Source organism: Euprymna scolopes, chromosome 42, assembly GCF_053919585.1.
Source record: "Euprymna scolopes isolate OS-2025 chromosome 42, ASM5391958v1, whole genome shotgun sequence".
NCBI lineage: Eukaryota > Metazoa > Mollusca > Cephalopoda > Sepiida > Sepiolidae > Euprymna > Euprymna scolopes.
The window spans coordinates 35,025,122-35,042,605 of NC_136523.1; the positions used below are offsets into that span (position 1 = coordinate 35,025,122).

General features: G+C 35.1%; 1 protein-coding gene across 11 annotated transcripts in view; it reads left to right on the forward strand.

Moving 5' to 3' along the window:
* The window catches only part of LOC145267015 (histone-arginine methyltransferase CARM1-like), a 206,289-nt gene that overhangs the window by 73,522 nt on the left and 115,283 nt on the right, over positions 1-17,484 (forward strand). For all 11 annotated transcript variants that reach the window (XM_080122917.1, XM_080122919.1, XM_080122921.1 and 8 more), the window contains 8 exons: positions 1,635-1,745; positions 2,363-2,540; positions 5,680-5,770; positions 7,243-7,324; positions 9,927-10,102; positions 12,274-12,411; positions 12,926-13,113; positions 15,817-15,921. In XM_080122917.1, coding sequence (XP_079979043.1) covers positions 1,635-1,745; positions 2,363-2,540; positions 5,680-5,770; positions 7,243-7,324; positions 9,927-10,102; positions 12,274-12,411; positions 12,926-13,113; positions 15,817-15,921 — 1,069 coding nt within the window. The remainder of the gene's footprint in view (positions 1-1,634; positions 1,746-2,362; positions 2,541-5,679; positions 5,771-7,242; positions 7,325-9,926; positions 10,103-12,273; positions 12,412-12,925; positions 13,114-15,816; positions 15,922-17,484) is intronic.

The window sequence follows — 17,484 nt, forward strand, 5'->3', positions numbered from 1 at the left end:
AGTCAAATTGACATGTGCGTGATTTTAATGATCACGCCAAAGAAGTCCTGCAGTGAACATTTACTGCGAGGCAGTTTTTCTGGTTTTGTTTCCCAACTCCTATAAAGAGGGGAGTGTTTGTCCAAATGAATAGCAATTGTCTGATATAAGCAGTTTCCTCCACATTGGTCAAACACACATAGCTTTCTGGACATTCCTGGCACGAGGGCCGGGAATACTGCCTTCACTTTAGATTGGTTTTGCTTTTATACGAAAAAGCTGAACACACAGGAGGGAAGCCGAAATAGCAAGAATTTTGTAAAAGTCGATTTAAATAAATCTAGACGCAACGCGCGTTCACAAATCCTAAAATTATGATCTAGAGAGTGTATAAACAGTTCTAAGACATATCCTCCCCCTCCCCCAAGAAACCTGTTGAAAAAAGCCTTTGCCGGATATACACATTTTGCCTTTTATATATATATATATATATATATATATATATATATATATATACACTAGCAAGGGGTGCCCGGGGGTTTGGAGGTGTGTGTGTGTGTGTGGAAACTCTGAGGGTGGGGGATTTAAAAAAAAAAAAAAGTAATTATGAGGATCGAACCCGAACCGTTGAGGCAAAGTTGTAAATTAAAGTGTGAAAAAAAAAAAAAGTGCGGCGTTAACGATTGCCCCACCGCGAGATGCTAACAGAAACCCGTTTAAGTTTAATTAATTACTTGGATTTAGCAGGTGCCCGTTTTAATGAGTTAATAAGGTCAAGTTTGACTGTGGGATTTTTATTTTTCCCAAGATGTTATAGGAAAAAGACTAATCCACATCCGGCGAGCGACAAATGTTGAATATTTATCTTCCTGAAGTCGAGCAAATTAAATAGACAGGCGAGCTCCGTTGTTAATTTGGAGATATTACGATTTATATGTGATATAAAAAGTTTTAAGAAGTTGTGAACTGACCGACCGACCGCTTCTCTGAAAAAAGCCTTTTGTAGACATACAGAAAAAGCATACATACATACATTTTCGCTTTTATATATATAGATATATATAAATTCATTTATTTATTTTTAAAACAGTAATCTACGTATATGCATGTTTTGGGGCCCTACCCCTCGTCAGCGTAGCTTGACTGTTATTAAGACTCGAACCCTGGATCTTATTTATTTCAGTCCAGCGTCTTATCCATTGCGCTATGATAACATAGACGATTTACTGTTTAGTTTTTATCGTTTATATATATTTACATAGTTTTTGTTGTTGATTTTTTAAACGATATTAAGATTAGCGTCTTCACCTTGAAGATCGGATGTTATTTTTTTTTAGAAATTGCCCATTTTTTATTTTGGATGGAAACAAATATTTTTATTTATTTATTTTTAAAACAGTAATCTACGTATGTGCATGTTTCGGGACCCTACCCCTCGTCAGCGTAGCTTGACTGTTATTAGGACTCGAACCCTGGAGATGTTTCAGTGCTAGTGTACAAAACACCTTGTATGGCATACTCAATAATAGAAATCTTATCTTATAATAAAAAATGAATTTTTGTTAAAAGATCTTAAACAATTACAAAAAAAAAAGTTAAATAAATCGAAAAATTTTAACTCATCACTTTATTTTTTTTCCTCCATCTTTCCGCAGGTGATTCTTGATGTGGGTGCAGGTTCAGGGATTCTGTCCTTTTTTGCCATCCAGGCAGGTGCTCGTAAAGTCTATGCAATAGAAGCAAGCAGCATGGCTCAACACTGCGAAGTAAGTCGACAAAATTGTTTTTTATAATTGTTATTGTTATTTTATGTTTTGTAATTTTATTTTAATTTTTAAAAATTAAATACAAAATAAAATTTTTTTTTATATTTTCTTTTAAAAAAAAATTTTATTTTAATTTTTAAAATGGTTTTAAAAAAATCTTTTACTTTTTTTATTTTATTTTTATTTTTATTTACATTTTTTTTTTAAATTTAAAGAAATTTATTTCAATATTTTACATTTTTATTCCATTTTTTTTTTATTCAAAGTTTTTTTATATTTATTTAATTTTTTTTTTAATTGTTTTAATTTTTTGCTCCCCTCTTATTAGATTTCAGGGATATTATTCCTACATTTTTTTTTTTTTTTTCATTTTTCCCTCCTCTCTTTTATTTTTGAATAAATCACCACTTTTCTGTCCCCACGATTGGAGGGGGGGGGGGGCAAGGTCAACACTGTTCCCCTTTTTCTTTTCGGGTTTATCTCATGCTCTTTTTTTATTTTTTTTTTTTTCAAGATTGCTTCCATATTTTTCTCGTACGCTTTTGGTCATTTTCCCTTTTTATTTATTTATTTAAAAAAAGTTTTTTTAAACAACGTCTCTGCACTTTCTTTCTCAGATGCTGGTAAAAGACAACAAACTTGTCGGTCAGATTATTGTAATTCCTGGCAAAGTGGAGGACGTAACTGTCCCAGAAGAAGTGGACACGATAATCTCTGAACCGATGGGTTACATGTTGTTTAACGAACGCATGTTAGAAAGTTTTCTTCATGCCAAGAAATGGTTAAAACCTGGAGGTAAGCTCACATGTGCATCTTTTTCCCAATCTATAAAATTTATGTCGGTCAGATTTTGAAATTCAAACCCAAACAGCATTGAATTTGGCACAACAATTGATTCTGACTAACCATTTTTCTTTTCTTTTTTTTTATAAATATCTTCGGCTTTATTTTATCTGTGTAGATAAATCGAATGTATCTGTGAAAATATTTAACCAATAAAATCTTAAACTGCTGGTTACATAACCCTACTGAAATTCACAGGAAATACTAAATATACACCTGGGATGATTTATAACGATTAAAATTTATGTTTGGATGGATGAATAACGCTTGTTTCAACTTGCCGACATATTTCTATAAACCAACCTAGAAAACTACTAACACCCGAAAATATCTTGTACCTCTATAAGGCAACCATTCGCCCATGTATGGAGTATTGCTGTCATATTTGGGCTGGTGCATTGGCTACTAGTCTCTCGCTCCTTGACAAGGTTCAAAAGAGAGTCGCAAATCTGATAGGCCCTGAACTGGCATCTAAGCTTCAGCCTCTGTCCCATCGACGAAACGTTGCATCTCTCTGCCTGTTCTACAAGTATTGTAACGGTGAATGCTCTGATGAACTGCAAGCACTTGTGCCCCCACGACGTGAACACCCTCGACAGACCCGACAGGCTGCAAAATCCCACCCCACATTGTAGAGATTCCTAGATGTAAAAGATCTTTCTACTCCAGTAGTTTCTTCCCCAGAACCGCTAGACTTTGGAATTCCATTCCAGGTCCCTGCTTCCCCAACAGTACTGACATGCAGAAGTTCAAGTGCAACATGAACCAACATCTTGCTGCCCAAATCCCTACATAGTACCCCAGTAGTTGTTGCCCCTGATAGTAGCCCCCTACACCAAAGTGGCAATGTGCCTTGTTTGGGGTGAAAATGTAATAAAAAAATAAAAAATTTAAAAAACCGATAGAATCTGTACTAAAGAACGGTCTCAATTTCTCCACAACCATCCAGCGTGTTCCATACTTGAACATAACCCCAATAGAGGGCGCAGCTTTAAATGTACTCAAATCTCACATATTTGGCCTTTTTCCGAGCGTAACTTAGGGACAAACTAGAAAACACGCAGAAAATTATAGATTTTACTTATATAGATATCAATAAAAATTCAGAAACATTTTATTAGTTTTATTATGCAAGTCCCCCCCCCCCCCCTCCTCCCACAATCAGGTTATTTACACCCATACACTACGATTGTAGCATGTTCTATCCTGTGCAATAGCAAACGATATAAGTATTTAGAAATTTAGATTTAAAACATAAATATATGCTTTATTTAATAGCAGGGCTACCCGGCATTGCCATGGGCTAAAGTGTGGCATAACTTCTCTCTTTACCTCGCCCTTGTTTTCTGTCTCTCCCATCACTATTTTTCTTTTCTTTGCTTTTTCTAAACTCACACAAATTCGAATCAGCATAAGGGAAGTAACTCTGAAAATGAAATTAGAATTATTTCCCTTTAATGAGTGGCCGGAAAATTAAAGGATGTGTAAGTTTTGAATGACATAAATGGCTATTTGACCTCCAATAACTAAATAAAAAAAATTGTGTGTGTAACACACACACACACACTGATGTGGGTGTTTCTAGCGTGCTTTTTTTTTTTCTTGTTCTTAAGTTATTTGTCCTTTATGTTATAACTAGTGGAGTAGGAGGAGGGATGTTGCCTTGTCATAAAATACAGTTAAATATGATATTTTAATTTACGGAGATTTCGTGTATAACGTAATAGTCAATAAAAGGAACTTCTGATGGACGTTAACCGATCGGCCACCAAGAAATAGTAACGGAAACATGTTTGAATTAATTTAAGTATTAAGAATTGGCAGGTGCCCGTACTTAATGACTTAATGAGGTCAATTTTTTATTTTTTTGTTTCCCCAAGATTTTGTGGGGGAAACCAGCTCCCCATAAGAAGGGGATTATCCAAATTGAATAGCAATTGTCTGATATAAGGATAAACTCCGCATTGATCAAAGCTGATTGCTTGTGGACGTTCCCGGCGATTGCAACCGGAACAATACTGCCAGTTTCGAATTAGTTTCGCTTTTATACGAAAAGACCGAATCCACGCGGCGATCCAAAAATGTGGAATATTTAGCTTTACAATGTCGGGCAAATTAAATAGACAGACGATCCCCATTCTTAACTTGTAGATATTATCAGTTAGAGAGCATATAAAAAGTTTTAAGGAGTGAGCTGACCGATTGCTTCTTGGAAAAAAGCCTTTTGCGAACATACATATACACACACATTTTCGCTTTAATGGAATAATTCCAGGAGGAAATCCGGGTATGAGAGCTCAATGTGGTAAACAGAGCAATAACATAAAAATATAACACGGAAATTACATAATTGTCGATGCAATAATTTATTTCAACCTTATGGTATTTTCAAGCATCTAAACTAGACAATTACATTTTTGATACTAAAATAAAGAAAGAAAAAGAATCGGGCCCCGACCGTCAAAAACCAGAGGGGGTGGTAGTAGCAATCCACTTAATACATTTTATAGAGAGGGTGGGAATTAGGTTAGTAAACGCGTGTCAAGTCATTTACGTGTAAGAACGTGCATATTTAGGTGTGTCTCTGTTACGTCGGGCTACCGGATAGTCGTTAAGTGTCATAATGTTCTTGTTGTTTATTTAAAAAAATCCCTCCCCTACTAACTTAATTCCCACCCTCTCTATAAAATGTATTAAGTGGATTGCTACTATCACCCCCTCTGGTTTTTGACGGTCGGGGCCCCGATTCTTTTTCTTTCTTTATTTCAGTATCAAAAATGTAATTGTCTAGTTTAGATGCTTGAAAATACCATAAGGTTGAAATAAATTATTGCATTGACAATTATGTAATTTCCGTGTTATATTTTGATGATATATATATATATATATATATATATATATGTATAAATAATAAATTGTTGCTGTTCTTTTCCCTTTTTAATGCCTTGTCAGAAATTGACATTTTTTTTTTTTTTTATGTATGATAATTTAAATAACATGTTTCATAAAAAAAATTGGTTTGAAAAATTGTGACAATTGTTGCGCTTTCCTGATTACTTGTAATATTCTTCCATGTTTTATTTATGTGCAGGGCGGATGTTTCCGACTCAAGGAGATCTTCATATTGCCCCATTCACTGATGAAGCCTTATTCATGGAGCAGTATTCAAAAGCAAACTTTTGGTGAGCATTCGCAACATTCGTTAACTCTCATTTTTGTTTACTTGTCAAAGAATACGTTTTAGTAGCAGGATGTTGTGGAAATTCCATAGGTGACTACTTAGTATGGTTTTTTTAATTTTTTTTTCTTTATTTTTTTTTTTTCTATCGTACCATATAAAACTAATGTCTCTTGAGTCGATCTATAAAAGTGAAAATGTCTGTCTGTGTGTGTCTGTGTACATTTCCCTACTAAATAACTGTCAATTTTTGGTCTAGAGACTCGATATTTGACATAAGGGGTATTGAGATTTAGGAAAATCTTTTTGATCGGTTTTTGGATAGAAATTTGGCTGACAAGGAGTCAAAGCTCAACAATTTGACCTTTTAAAACTCTACCAAACTCCTCTGCCAACTTTGGGTCTAAACACTTGAAATTTCAAATGTAGATTATTTGAACATGGATCAAACTTTTTAATTTCATTTGAGCCCCAAAAAATAAATGTTAAAGGGTCAAAATTGGGGTCAAAGTTAAAAATCCAACAACAGTGCAATCTTGTTAAAAAGTGCTCTTTCTACTGTCAATCGCAGATTAAAGGAATTTAATTTGCGAGGACATGTTGCAAGATGCAAACCAATGATTTCTGTAGAGAACAGAAAGTGCCATCTCAACTTCGTCATGACTCTTCATATTTGTCAAAAGTGCTTTTTAGCGACGAAAGCAAGTTCAATAAGCTAGGCTTTGATGCAAGGTGGTGAAGGTTCAGTTTTCGTGTGGGACATTATTAGTATCAATGGTCCAGGGCCTATAGTTTGCTTGCAAGGTCGAATTAATTCGATCAAGTACATTAATATGTTGACTGAGCATTTTCTACTCTACTTTGGTCGGAATTTGGATGATAATTTCATATTTTTGCAATTGGCTTAGGACTACCATAATGGTTAAGAAAAATGGACACAAGGTCGCATAATATGCCATTCTGGCAATGTCCTCTATCTATTCGGGTTAGACCTGTGAATCAGCTTCGTCAGTCATCCCTTCCAGAGCGACGTCCAAATGATGCAGCCATCACTTTACATGTGTTACTGGACACATTTGAATTACCCCAAAGTGTTCCAGTTATGAATAATAAACAAAGCAAGTCTCAAATCAAAGTCCCAACAAGAAACCAGAGAATTTGTAAGCCAACGCCAAACTTACAAATAGATCCACATAAAACCTCTTACTAGGATCACATTTCAAATGAGGGGAGGGGGGGGTGATGCGTTATAAAGGGAAACAACCGAAAAGCTAAAGAGTTATCTCCCCTGGATTGGAAGTGAGGGGGGGGCTTTTCAAGATGGCTGACACAGCATTTTACATAATCTGTTGTTCTAACGTTTTACTATTTTTCTGTTTAAATAAAGAATTTGGTGCCAAAACGATATCTTGTAATTCCCAGATTAACAACCAGTTATATTCCGTGACAACATTATTTTTTTTTTTTTCTCGCTAGGTATCAAGAGTCATTCCATGGGGTAAACTTGATAAGTTTACGGAATGCAGCCGTTGCAGAATATTTCCGACAGCCAATTGTTGTAAGTATTTCCAGTCATCTACCGCAGTGTTACTGTTTTGTCATTATTATTTATTTTTATTGTTGATTGTAGAAGGGAGTAAACCCTGACAAAAAAAATCTAATTTGGAATCCCGACATGCAGATGTTTAAGCATTGCAACACTTTCCCGGCAACTCCTGCAGCTATGCTAGCTCTGATTAGATTAGCTTGGCAGGTACTTGTACAGTTTAATCAAGACATTAAAAAAAATGAAAATATCGGAAAAAAAAAAAAAAAGTTCAAATTGTACATATCCGTTATGGAATGAAATTCTCTGGGGGGTTCGATTTTTTTTTTTTTTTTTTTTTTTTTTTTTTAGGAAGAAAAGCTAGTATTTTAGGAGAGGGAGTGTAGGCGCTTTAAATTGAGTTATCTCCCCATAGTGTGGTTGAAAAATCCAAACAAAAATTTTTAAAATTCAAAGATGTCTACCTTCAATGTGCTGCCATAAAAACGTGTTTCCCGCTGTGAAAAAATAACTACTTCATCAAATTAAGTGAAATTTTTTTTCAGAGATCTTCAGTTCAAAACTGATACGTTACAATACAACCTTTTCTCGATATTTTCATTTTTTTAATGTCTTAAGTATTGCTTGGCATCCCGTCAGACTTTGTCTGCAACGCCGAGAAGGAGACCTTGGCAGCTGAGCAAACCTACATCCAGAGAAGCAAATCCAGCTTCCACTTTATAGTCCACACAGACGCTGCTGCAGTGCACCAGACTAGATGCAGAATGCCAGGGTCTCGTTACCATCACATGTTGTACATTACATGCAGTATAATCATGATGATGCAGCGTTTCTCATTAGATCACCAAAGTTAAGCAACACTGAGCCTAGTCAGTACCAGATGGGTGACCAATTTGAGAATTCCAGATGCTATAAATAGGAGGACATCGACACCTTCCTGCAAGAGTTGAAAAAACCTAATGTCTTCTTTTCTGAGGGGGATATACATGCGACTGGGGACTGCTTGTGAATTTCATACTCCCATGGAACTTCCTCCTTTGGATGAAGCTGATTAAATCTGCATAGGATTAGTGCCATTTTCATTCCATTTATTCCAGTGGCTGAGGCATCCCTCAGGTCCATACCAGAACCTGTCTCGCTTAGGGGGCAGTTTAAATGATGGGTGACCTTTTAGGAATACCAGGCTGTATGTAGGACATTGCCACTTCCTTGCAAGAACTGCAAATGTCTAATCTTATCTTCCCTGATTGATATACCCTTAACACTTCCTCCTTTGGAGGGGGTCCTGGATATGACCTTAAACTATATCCGATGCGGGCTTTGGGAAGTGTAGAGCCACCCTTTAATTGCCATTGCTCCCAGGTCCACTCTGACTTGGAGTCGTAGTACCTGTTAGGGTCCCAACTATGGGTTAAATAGAATCCGACTTAAAAAAACAAATATACTCGATTAAAAATCGTTCCTCAAAATAACTAGATTCGGCATTAAATAACATGAAAAAGGTTGATATGCAGTAAAACAAAAACAACCAAACAACCAACCTGTTAGGGTCCCGACTATTGGTTAAATAGAAACCGACTTTAAAAAAAAAATATATTCTATCAAAAATTTTTCACTGGATTTGGCATTCAATGACCTGAAAAGGGTTGATATGCCGTAAAACAAAAACAATCAAAACCAACTGACGAACTGCAGACACTTGTGCCCCCACGACGCAAACACCCTCGACAAACCCGACAGGCAGCTAAATCCCACCCCCACACAGTAGAGATCCCTAGATGTAAAAGATCTTTCTACTCCAGTAGTTTCTTCCCCAGAACCGCTAGACTCTGGAATTCCATTCCAGGTTCCTGCTTCCCTAACTGTACTGACATGCAGAAGTTCAAGTGCAACGTGAACCGACATCTTGCTGCCCAAATCCCAACATAGTGCCCCAGTAGTTGCTGCCCCTGATAGTAGCCCCCTACACCAAAGTGGCAATGTGCCTTGTTTGGGGTGAAAATGTAATTTAAAAAAAAAAAAAAACTTTTGAAGGGAGATGATTCAACCACTGGCACGCATAATACAGTACATTACAATCGCTTGTCATGGTGCGTACATCATACAGATTTTATTTTAATATAGAAGAAATTCTGGAGAACAACAGAGCCACCTTTTGAAAAGAACAAAAATATCACAAATTTGAGTTTTGTTGAGTTATGCCCCTTGTGTTTTTTCTATTGTTTTTAAAACGGCGAACAAAATAGCTACTGATAAAACTTGATTTTCTTATTCAAAAGTAAAACTACTTGTTCCATGTGATTTTCAGAATATATTTTTATCTCGTGACGGGTACATATCATCTGGTGTACTGAATAAAGTTGTTGCAAATTACTTGACTTCTACTCAGATATGACTGACAGAACGAGAGCATGCTACCCCCGTGGGTTAAATAAACGGTTCCGTTCAAAATTCCCTGCAGATTCCTGAGTTTGACAAGATACACCTGAAGAAAATCAAAGGGTCTGCATTGACTGAAATGTTGTGAAAGTAACTCTCAAAGTGGTAATAGTTTACTCTTGTTGACCTTTTTTTTTTTTTTAATTTTTAAATTTTTTTTGTGTTCATTTTTCAGGACACATTTGACATCCGAATCTGCCTTGCCAAATCCAATAAACATGTTGTAGATTTTCAAAAGGCTCAGGAACAGGATCTTCACACGATAGAAATTCCACTCATATTCAGTATGATGCAGGCGGGCCTTGTGCATGGACTCGCATTCTGGTTCGATGTCGCCTTCTTTGGCACTAAGTAAGTCAATTATTTCACAATACCACAAAACAAAATTTTTTTTTATTTTTTTAATTAATAAAAATTTTTTAATAAATCCACTGTTAACTTTCTGTCACAAGATGTATTGCTTTGGCCCTCTAATTTTTGTTATCATATATGATTTGCATGGATACCCGGCATTGCCCGGGTGTGTAGAGATGGTGAGCAACTAAACCCCTAAAAATAAAATAAATACCCGTGCGAGCACAAAACAAAAAAAAAAGTTAGTCACAGTTGCCAGGCTCAAATTTGTAACGCGAAAAAGGGAAAAGAGGTGAAAAAAAAAGCAAACGCATTAGACGTTGTGCCCATGGTGCACTTGTGACATCATGGGCCGTCGATATAACATCTTTTAAACGTAGGTTGAGATCAGTAGGTGTAAATGACTTGCAACAATATTGCCGCAAAACTGGTGCCTCCTTGCAAAAAAAAAACCCAGCCCAGTTGAGCAATGAATCTTTTTGGCGAATTTTTACATATTTGTTGTCTGAGAGATCGATCTTTCTAACGATATTAATTTTGTCAGTATTTGTTACGTGTCAAAAGTTTCTGACAGACACACACACACACACACACACAGAGTTTGGTTTTTATATATTAGATTCTTTTTTTTGGGGGAGAGGACGAGTAAAATTAACCCCTCTTTCTCTCTAAAAATAAAAAATCTAGTTGGTCGTAGTTCTGAGTGTGGGTATGATGATTTTTTAACTTTTACAAAACTGTTTTGAAACCATTTGTACTTGTTCCAGTCAACTGTGTTCGGGGAAGTATGACTGGATGGATTGTCCTTTTTTTATAAGAAGTTGTGAGAGGCGGGGAGGCTGTTCTTGTCCAGAATGCACTCTATATTAAAAACAAAAAAGATAAACGCTCTGTATGATGTATATACCTGTGATGAAACAAAATATCATATTCCAAAAATCACAAAATTTTATCAGTATCTGCAGAGTAACTGACTTTCATGTCATTTTGGAAAAAAAAAATGTCAAACACAAGGAGCGAACTTAATAATTCATACTAGATTTATGCTGTAATGCCTCTGAATTCCCATTAATTACTTAAAACTGATTTATAAGCATAAAACTACTTGATCAATTTACCTAATTTTTGGAATATATTTCTGCTCTGCTACAGGTACATATATCATACAGATTTTTGTTTTATTTTTGTGTTCTAATAGAGGGGGAATTTCTGGCAAGAAGCAAAAAAAAAAAAAAAAACTTATTTTACAATAAAATTTATTAATTAGCTTGATGACATATCAACCTTTGTTCGGAATTACTGTAATGCAAAAGAACACCATTTTAACAAAGTCCTCAAAAATATATATCTATAAAAGTGAAATTGTCTGTGGGTCTGTACATTTCCCTACCAAATTACTCCGTCAATTTTCAGTCTACAGACTTGAGATTCGACATAAGGGGTATTGAGATTTGGGAAAATCTTTTTAATTGGTTTTCAGACAGAAATTTGGCTGTCGAGGGGTCAAAGTTAAACGATGTGACCTTTGAAAACTCTACCAAACTTCTCCGTCAATTTTGGATCTAAACACTTTAGATGTAGGTGCCTTGGACATTAAGGAATCAAAATTGGGATCAAAATAAAAAAAAAAAATTTGACCTCTGCGGTCTCTACCAAATTACTCAGCCAAGTTTTGGTGTAAACATTTGAAATTTTACATAAAGCATATTCAGACATAGGACAAGCTTTTTAATTGGCTTTTGACTTCTAAGGGGTCAAAGTTCAAAAGATTTGACCTTTGTGATCTCTAGCAAACTTTTCAGCCAATTTTGAATCTTAACATTCGAAATTTTACATAAAGGGTATTCAAGCACGCAGCAAGCATTTTAATCAGTTTTGGGGCAGAAATTTGACTGTCAAGAGGTCAAAGTTGAAAGAGTTGACCTTTGCAGACTCTACCAAACTCCTCCGGCAATTTCGGGTCTAAGCACTTGAAATTTTAGATGTAGGTTACCTGGACATGAATCAAACATTTTAATATATATATATAGATATGCACACACACACAGCTATGAACAGTACATAAGGCCCAAGCAAAGCCGGGCTGAACTGCTAGTAGTTAATATAACAATTTTACTCTTAAAAAATTTTTTTTTTGTTATTTTCTTTCTTTTATTTTCTTCCCCCAGCAATACTGTTTGGTTGTCTACGGCTCCTACGGAAGCTCTTACTCATTGGTATCAAGTCCGATGTCTCGTACAGACGCCAGTCTTAGTAAAACAGGGACAAACGCTTACAGGGAAAGTGATGCTTAGGTGTAATAAAAGGTAAGTTTTTAAGTTGTTTGGTCTTGTCTCTTCATTAAAGCAAAGCTTAAAGTGAAATCTCCTTCTTTTAAAAGGAAGTAATGTCTAGACTCCCTTTGTGTAAAAAAAAAAAATGTTTGTTAAAAAGAAAAAAAATGCCAACTCGGATTTTTACACATATTCCTGCAATTTCCTTTTTATTCTTCATTTCTTTTGAGGCATTGAAAAAAATAAAATAAAATCCTATTTTTTTTTTTTTTTTTTTTAAAACTTTTACATCCATTTTTGTTAATTTTAACCACCCCCTTTTTTTCATCCATTTTTATTAATTTCAATTTTTTCTCCCCCCCCCCCTTTTTATCCATTTTTGTTAATTTCAAATTTTTTTCTCTTTCTCCCCCCCCCCCTTTTTTTTCATCCATTTTTATTAATTTAAATTTTTTTTCTTTCTCCCCCCCTTTTTTTTCATCCATTTTTTTGTTAATTTCAAATTTTTTTCTTCTTTCTCCTACTTACCCCCCACCCCCCATCAAAGACAAAGCTATGATGTTGACATTGAACTGAACATCCCTGGTACGAACACAAAATCTTGCAATTCCTTGGATTTGAAGAATCCTTATTTCCGCTACACGGGTCAGACACCACAGCCCCCAGCTGGAGGAAGCAACCAATCACCATCAGATTCGTATTGGAACAGCGTTGCCACTGGTAACTTATCAGCTGGTAAGTACTCTTACATATTGTTTGGTCATAACTTTAATATTTTTCTTGCGTCTCAAAACGTTTATTTGGTGGTGTTTGATTTTCACCAGTAGTTATCTGTTTTAAACAAAAATGAAATCTACTTTTTCGTTCTTTGCTCAACACCCGCCCCTGCTAACCTTACTCCCCCCCCCTCCCTCCTTTCCCTATGCCCAGGCAACAATCCTTCCTACTTCTGTTTCCCACCCAAGTGATTCCACCTCCCCCACCCAGACGACATTCTTTTCTTGCTAGACTGTTTTCTCAAGTAAAAACACTATTATGTATTGATATGTCATGTTAAAAATTATTAACAAAAAAAAAGAATCTGAAAGTAACAAAAATTGAAGTTTTGTTAAAACTATTTTTTTTTTTTTTTTTTTCAAAACATTATTGAATATTCTCAGTCAGCCATTTTCTAATTGGAAATCACAAAAGTTAACTGAGAACAAGGGAAATAATTCAGTTTGTCGTGCGGAATTGACCACAACAGAAGAAACCAAGAAAACTGCCTTATTCAATAATTGTTTTTTCTTGCAATTATTTTTCTACTCTATCATTTTTTGTAATTTTTGGATTTTTTTAAAAATTTCAACATGGCACATAATTGTGTAATAGTGTTTTTAATTGAAATGCATTTTTAAAATATCCATTTCCTTTTTTTTTTTTTTTTCCTTTTTTTTTTTTTTTTTTTTTTTTAATGAATAGTTTGACTCCTAGAAATAAATTCAGATGTTCTTTAGAAATTCTTTTTTAAGTTTAATGTATTAGAGGACACAGAAGTTCTAATCTGAATGTTTTGAGTTCAATCCCTGCGCAGGGTAATACAGTTACATTTTATTCTCAGTCATACCCAATCTGTTACCAGATTTGGCTGTCTGAAGATATTGGCTTCCTGATCTAAAATGCAATAAACATTGATGTTTGAAAACATTATTTCGTAAGGTTCATTTGAAATTTTAGGAACTCAAAAAGTTTTTACAAAATATTTTATTAAATGGTTAAAATCATTTTTTTCTCTAACTTTTCTGTGTAATACAAATTTTTTAAAAAGAAAGCCGTTTATGTTTTGCTTATTAAATCAGACTTTGTTTTAATCAAATTGGATGAATTTGTTTTTCGTATTATAAAAAGTATATTAACTTATGTTCGTTCATTTTTATTTTTTGTATTGTTTTCCTTTTGTATTTAGAAATTTTTTTTTGAAAAAGTTTGAAAAACATAATACATGCAGATTTCATGTAAAATGTTGAAGTAATTTTTTTTTTTTGCCTTAAAATTTAATTTATTTATTTATTTTTTTTGCCTTAAGATTTTATTTATTTTTGTTGCCCTAAGATTTTATTTATTTATTTTTTTAAATAAGAATGTACAAAATTAATGCAACAAATATTTTTTGTATTTGGATTCATTAGACTACTGTTCTCATCTTGAGTGTGATTTTTCACAATGTTTCGGTCGATATAACCTCCAACCTTCTTCCGATGTATCATGTCAAACTCATGAATGTTTCAGTCGAACTTTGGAATTTGAACAGAATTGTGAACGTAACCCTTTATTTATTTCATGGGGGTAGCATGCTCTTGTTCCGTCAGCCGTGACTGGATAGAGATCCTAAGTAATTCGTAATGGTATTTTTCAGTTGCCCACACTGAGGATTGAACTTTCAACCTCCAGGAGAATATCACTTTTATAATTGAATTTTTCCAAATACTTTAACCACTGCACCACGGGTTGTCAAGATGAAGATAGTAGTTCGAGTAATCCAAATAATACCAATAACCACTCCTCATCTCAAATTTCAGAAATGTCAAAAAATATTTTATTCTATTAAAAAAAAAAAGACAATTTGATTATTTCTAGGAAGTTCGGTTTAATAAGCAAAACATTTTTATATCGATGCAATGTCTTTATCTTAACATCACTTCTGGCAGATTTTGAGTTACCTGTTCTTCTTGATCGTATTCATCAAAAGTATAGGTGTAACACTATTGTCTGGCACGTTCGGTTCGAGACACCTTGCTAGAATAACCGATTTTACCATAATAATTCGTCAGCGCATCCCTAATCTGCATGTTATTATAGCTGCCATTTCTTTCAACTGAAACATCACTGTAAATTTTTTTTCTTTTAATTAAAATAGATCAGTTCTAATGAAAAAAAATTTTTTTACTTTTTCATTGTCTTTTTTATTAAAAAGAATTTTATTTTTTTTTTTTTAATTAGATCAGAGTTTTAATAAAAAATTTTTTTTCTTTTTTACTTTTTCATTGTCTTTTTATTAAAAAGAATTTTATTTTATTTAAAAAGAATTTTATTTTTTTTTTTTTTAATTAGATCAGAGTTTTAATAAAAAATTTTTTTTTACTTTTTCATTGTCTTTTTATTAAAAAGAATTTTTTTTATTTAAATTTTTTTTTTTTCATTAAAAAAACATTTTTTACAGACGAGGGAGGGTAGCTTTAAGTCTAATTTTCATTTTTATTTTTTTTTTTTTGTGTGTGTGGGTGTTCTTCAAATGAGGATCTCCAACTTGTCATTTTGTTTTTTGAGATTTTGTTCACTTCCTGTGCGAAACATTCCATAACATTTTGTTCTAGCCGTACAAATAAGAATCTTGTTTGTTTTATTTTTTTTTTTTTTGTTTTTTTTTTTTTTTTTTGCTTTAATTTGTTCTTTTTACAGGCAATCAATCATCATACATTAACGGAATTCTAAATGGTTTACCGGACAATGGTGGTCAAGCAGTTGGTCAGCAGGGAGTTGTTCAAACTAACTTGATCCCCTTGTGTAAGTACAATATAAACAAATTTGCTCCTCATGAGTACTTCCAACCACCCACTATTCATTCCCTTCCCCACGACTACTACTAATCAACTAATCATTACTGAAATGGAAAAATTCACCCCCCCCCCCCAACAGCTGCTGTTGCTATTATTACTACTACTCCCCCCCCCTCCCATCTCTGGTTTTCTTGAGATACCATTCTTTGAAATACTTACCCCCCCCTCTCTCTCTCTCCTGTATTCTGATTTCTCCAGTTCATCTAATTTCTGGAAGCATCTAACCTGTCCTCTCTTCCTCACTTTCCAAATACATCTAACCTGTTCTTCTTTACCTGTCCTTGCCTTCCTCACTTTCCAGGTTCCCCTATCTGACCTGTCCTCACTTTCCTCATTCTCCCCCTCCCCCGTATCTGACTTGTCCTCCCCTTCCTGGTCTCCCTGCATCTGGGTTCTATATATGACCTTAAGCTATATCTGATGGTGAGGCCCCAGGTTGTGGGCTTTGGGGAGTGTGGAGCCACCCTTTAATTGCCATTGCTCCCAGGTCCACTCTGACCCAGAGTGGTAGTACCTGTTAGGGTCCCAACTACGGGTTAAATAAAAACCAACTTGAAAAAAAAAAAAAAAAAAAAAAAAAAAACGAAAACAAATATATTCTATTAAAAAGATTTTCTTCAAAATCACTGGATTCGGCATTAAATAACCTGAAAAGGGTTGATATGCTGTAAAACAAAAACAACCAACCCTGTATCTGACCTGTCCTCCCCTTCCTCACATTCTAGCCCACCCCTCCGCCCACCTTATCTGACCATCCTTCCCTTCCTTACATCCACTCACCACCACCTACACACACCTTATCTGACCTGTTCTCACTTCCCCAGTTTTCAGGACTCCCACAACTGACCTGACCCTTTTTAGGTTCCCCTATCTGACCAGTCCTCACCTTTCTCATCCCCCACCCCCATATCCGACTTGTCCTCCCCTTCCTAGCCTCCCTGCATCTGACCTATCCTTACTTTTCTCAGTTAACCAGCGCACCCCCCTCCCCCCCTTATCTGACAGGTCCTCACCTTCTTCACATCCAGCACCCTCCCCCCTACACACACCTTCACACCTTATCTGACTTGTCCTTCCTTTCCAGATTCCCCCATCTGATCTGTCCTCACCTTCCCCAGTTTTCAGGACTCCCCACAACTGATCTGATCCCTTTTGGAAGAAGTGTGACTCTCCTTCCTACACATATCTGACCTCTCTCTCCACTTCTGACCACACAACTAACTTTTCCTTTTTTCCAGCTGTCTGCCAACTTGTCCTCCACCACATTCAGAGATGACACTCTTTTTTTTTCTCTCTCTCCTCTATCCAAGTGCAACCTATTAACTTGAAGCTTACTCTGTTCATATCACCTAAAATTTTCTAACCCTACCATCTAATTTTTGCCCTTCATCCCATTCATATCGCAGGCTAAAAGGATCAAGACTTTCATTATTTTACCCTTTCAGTCCAGTACCTCTTGGCATACAATGTTTTTTTTTTTTTTGCCCTGTTTCTGTTGAATGTTCCCTTT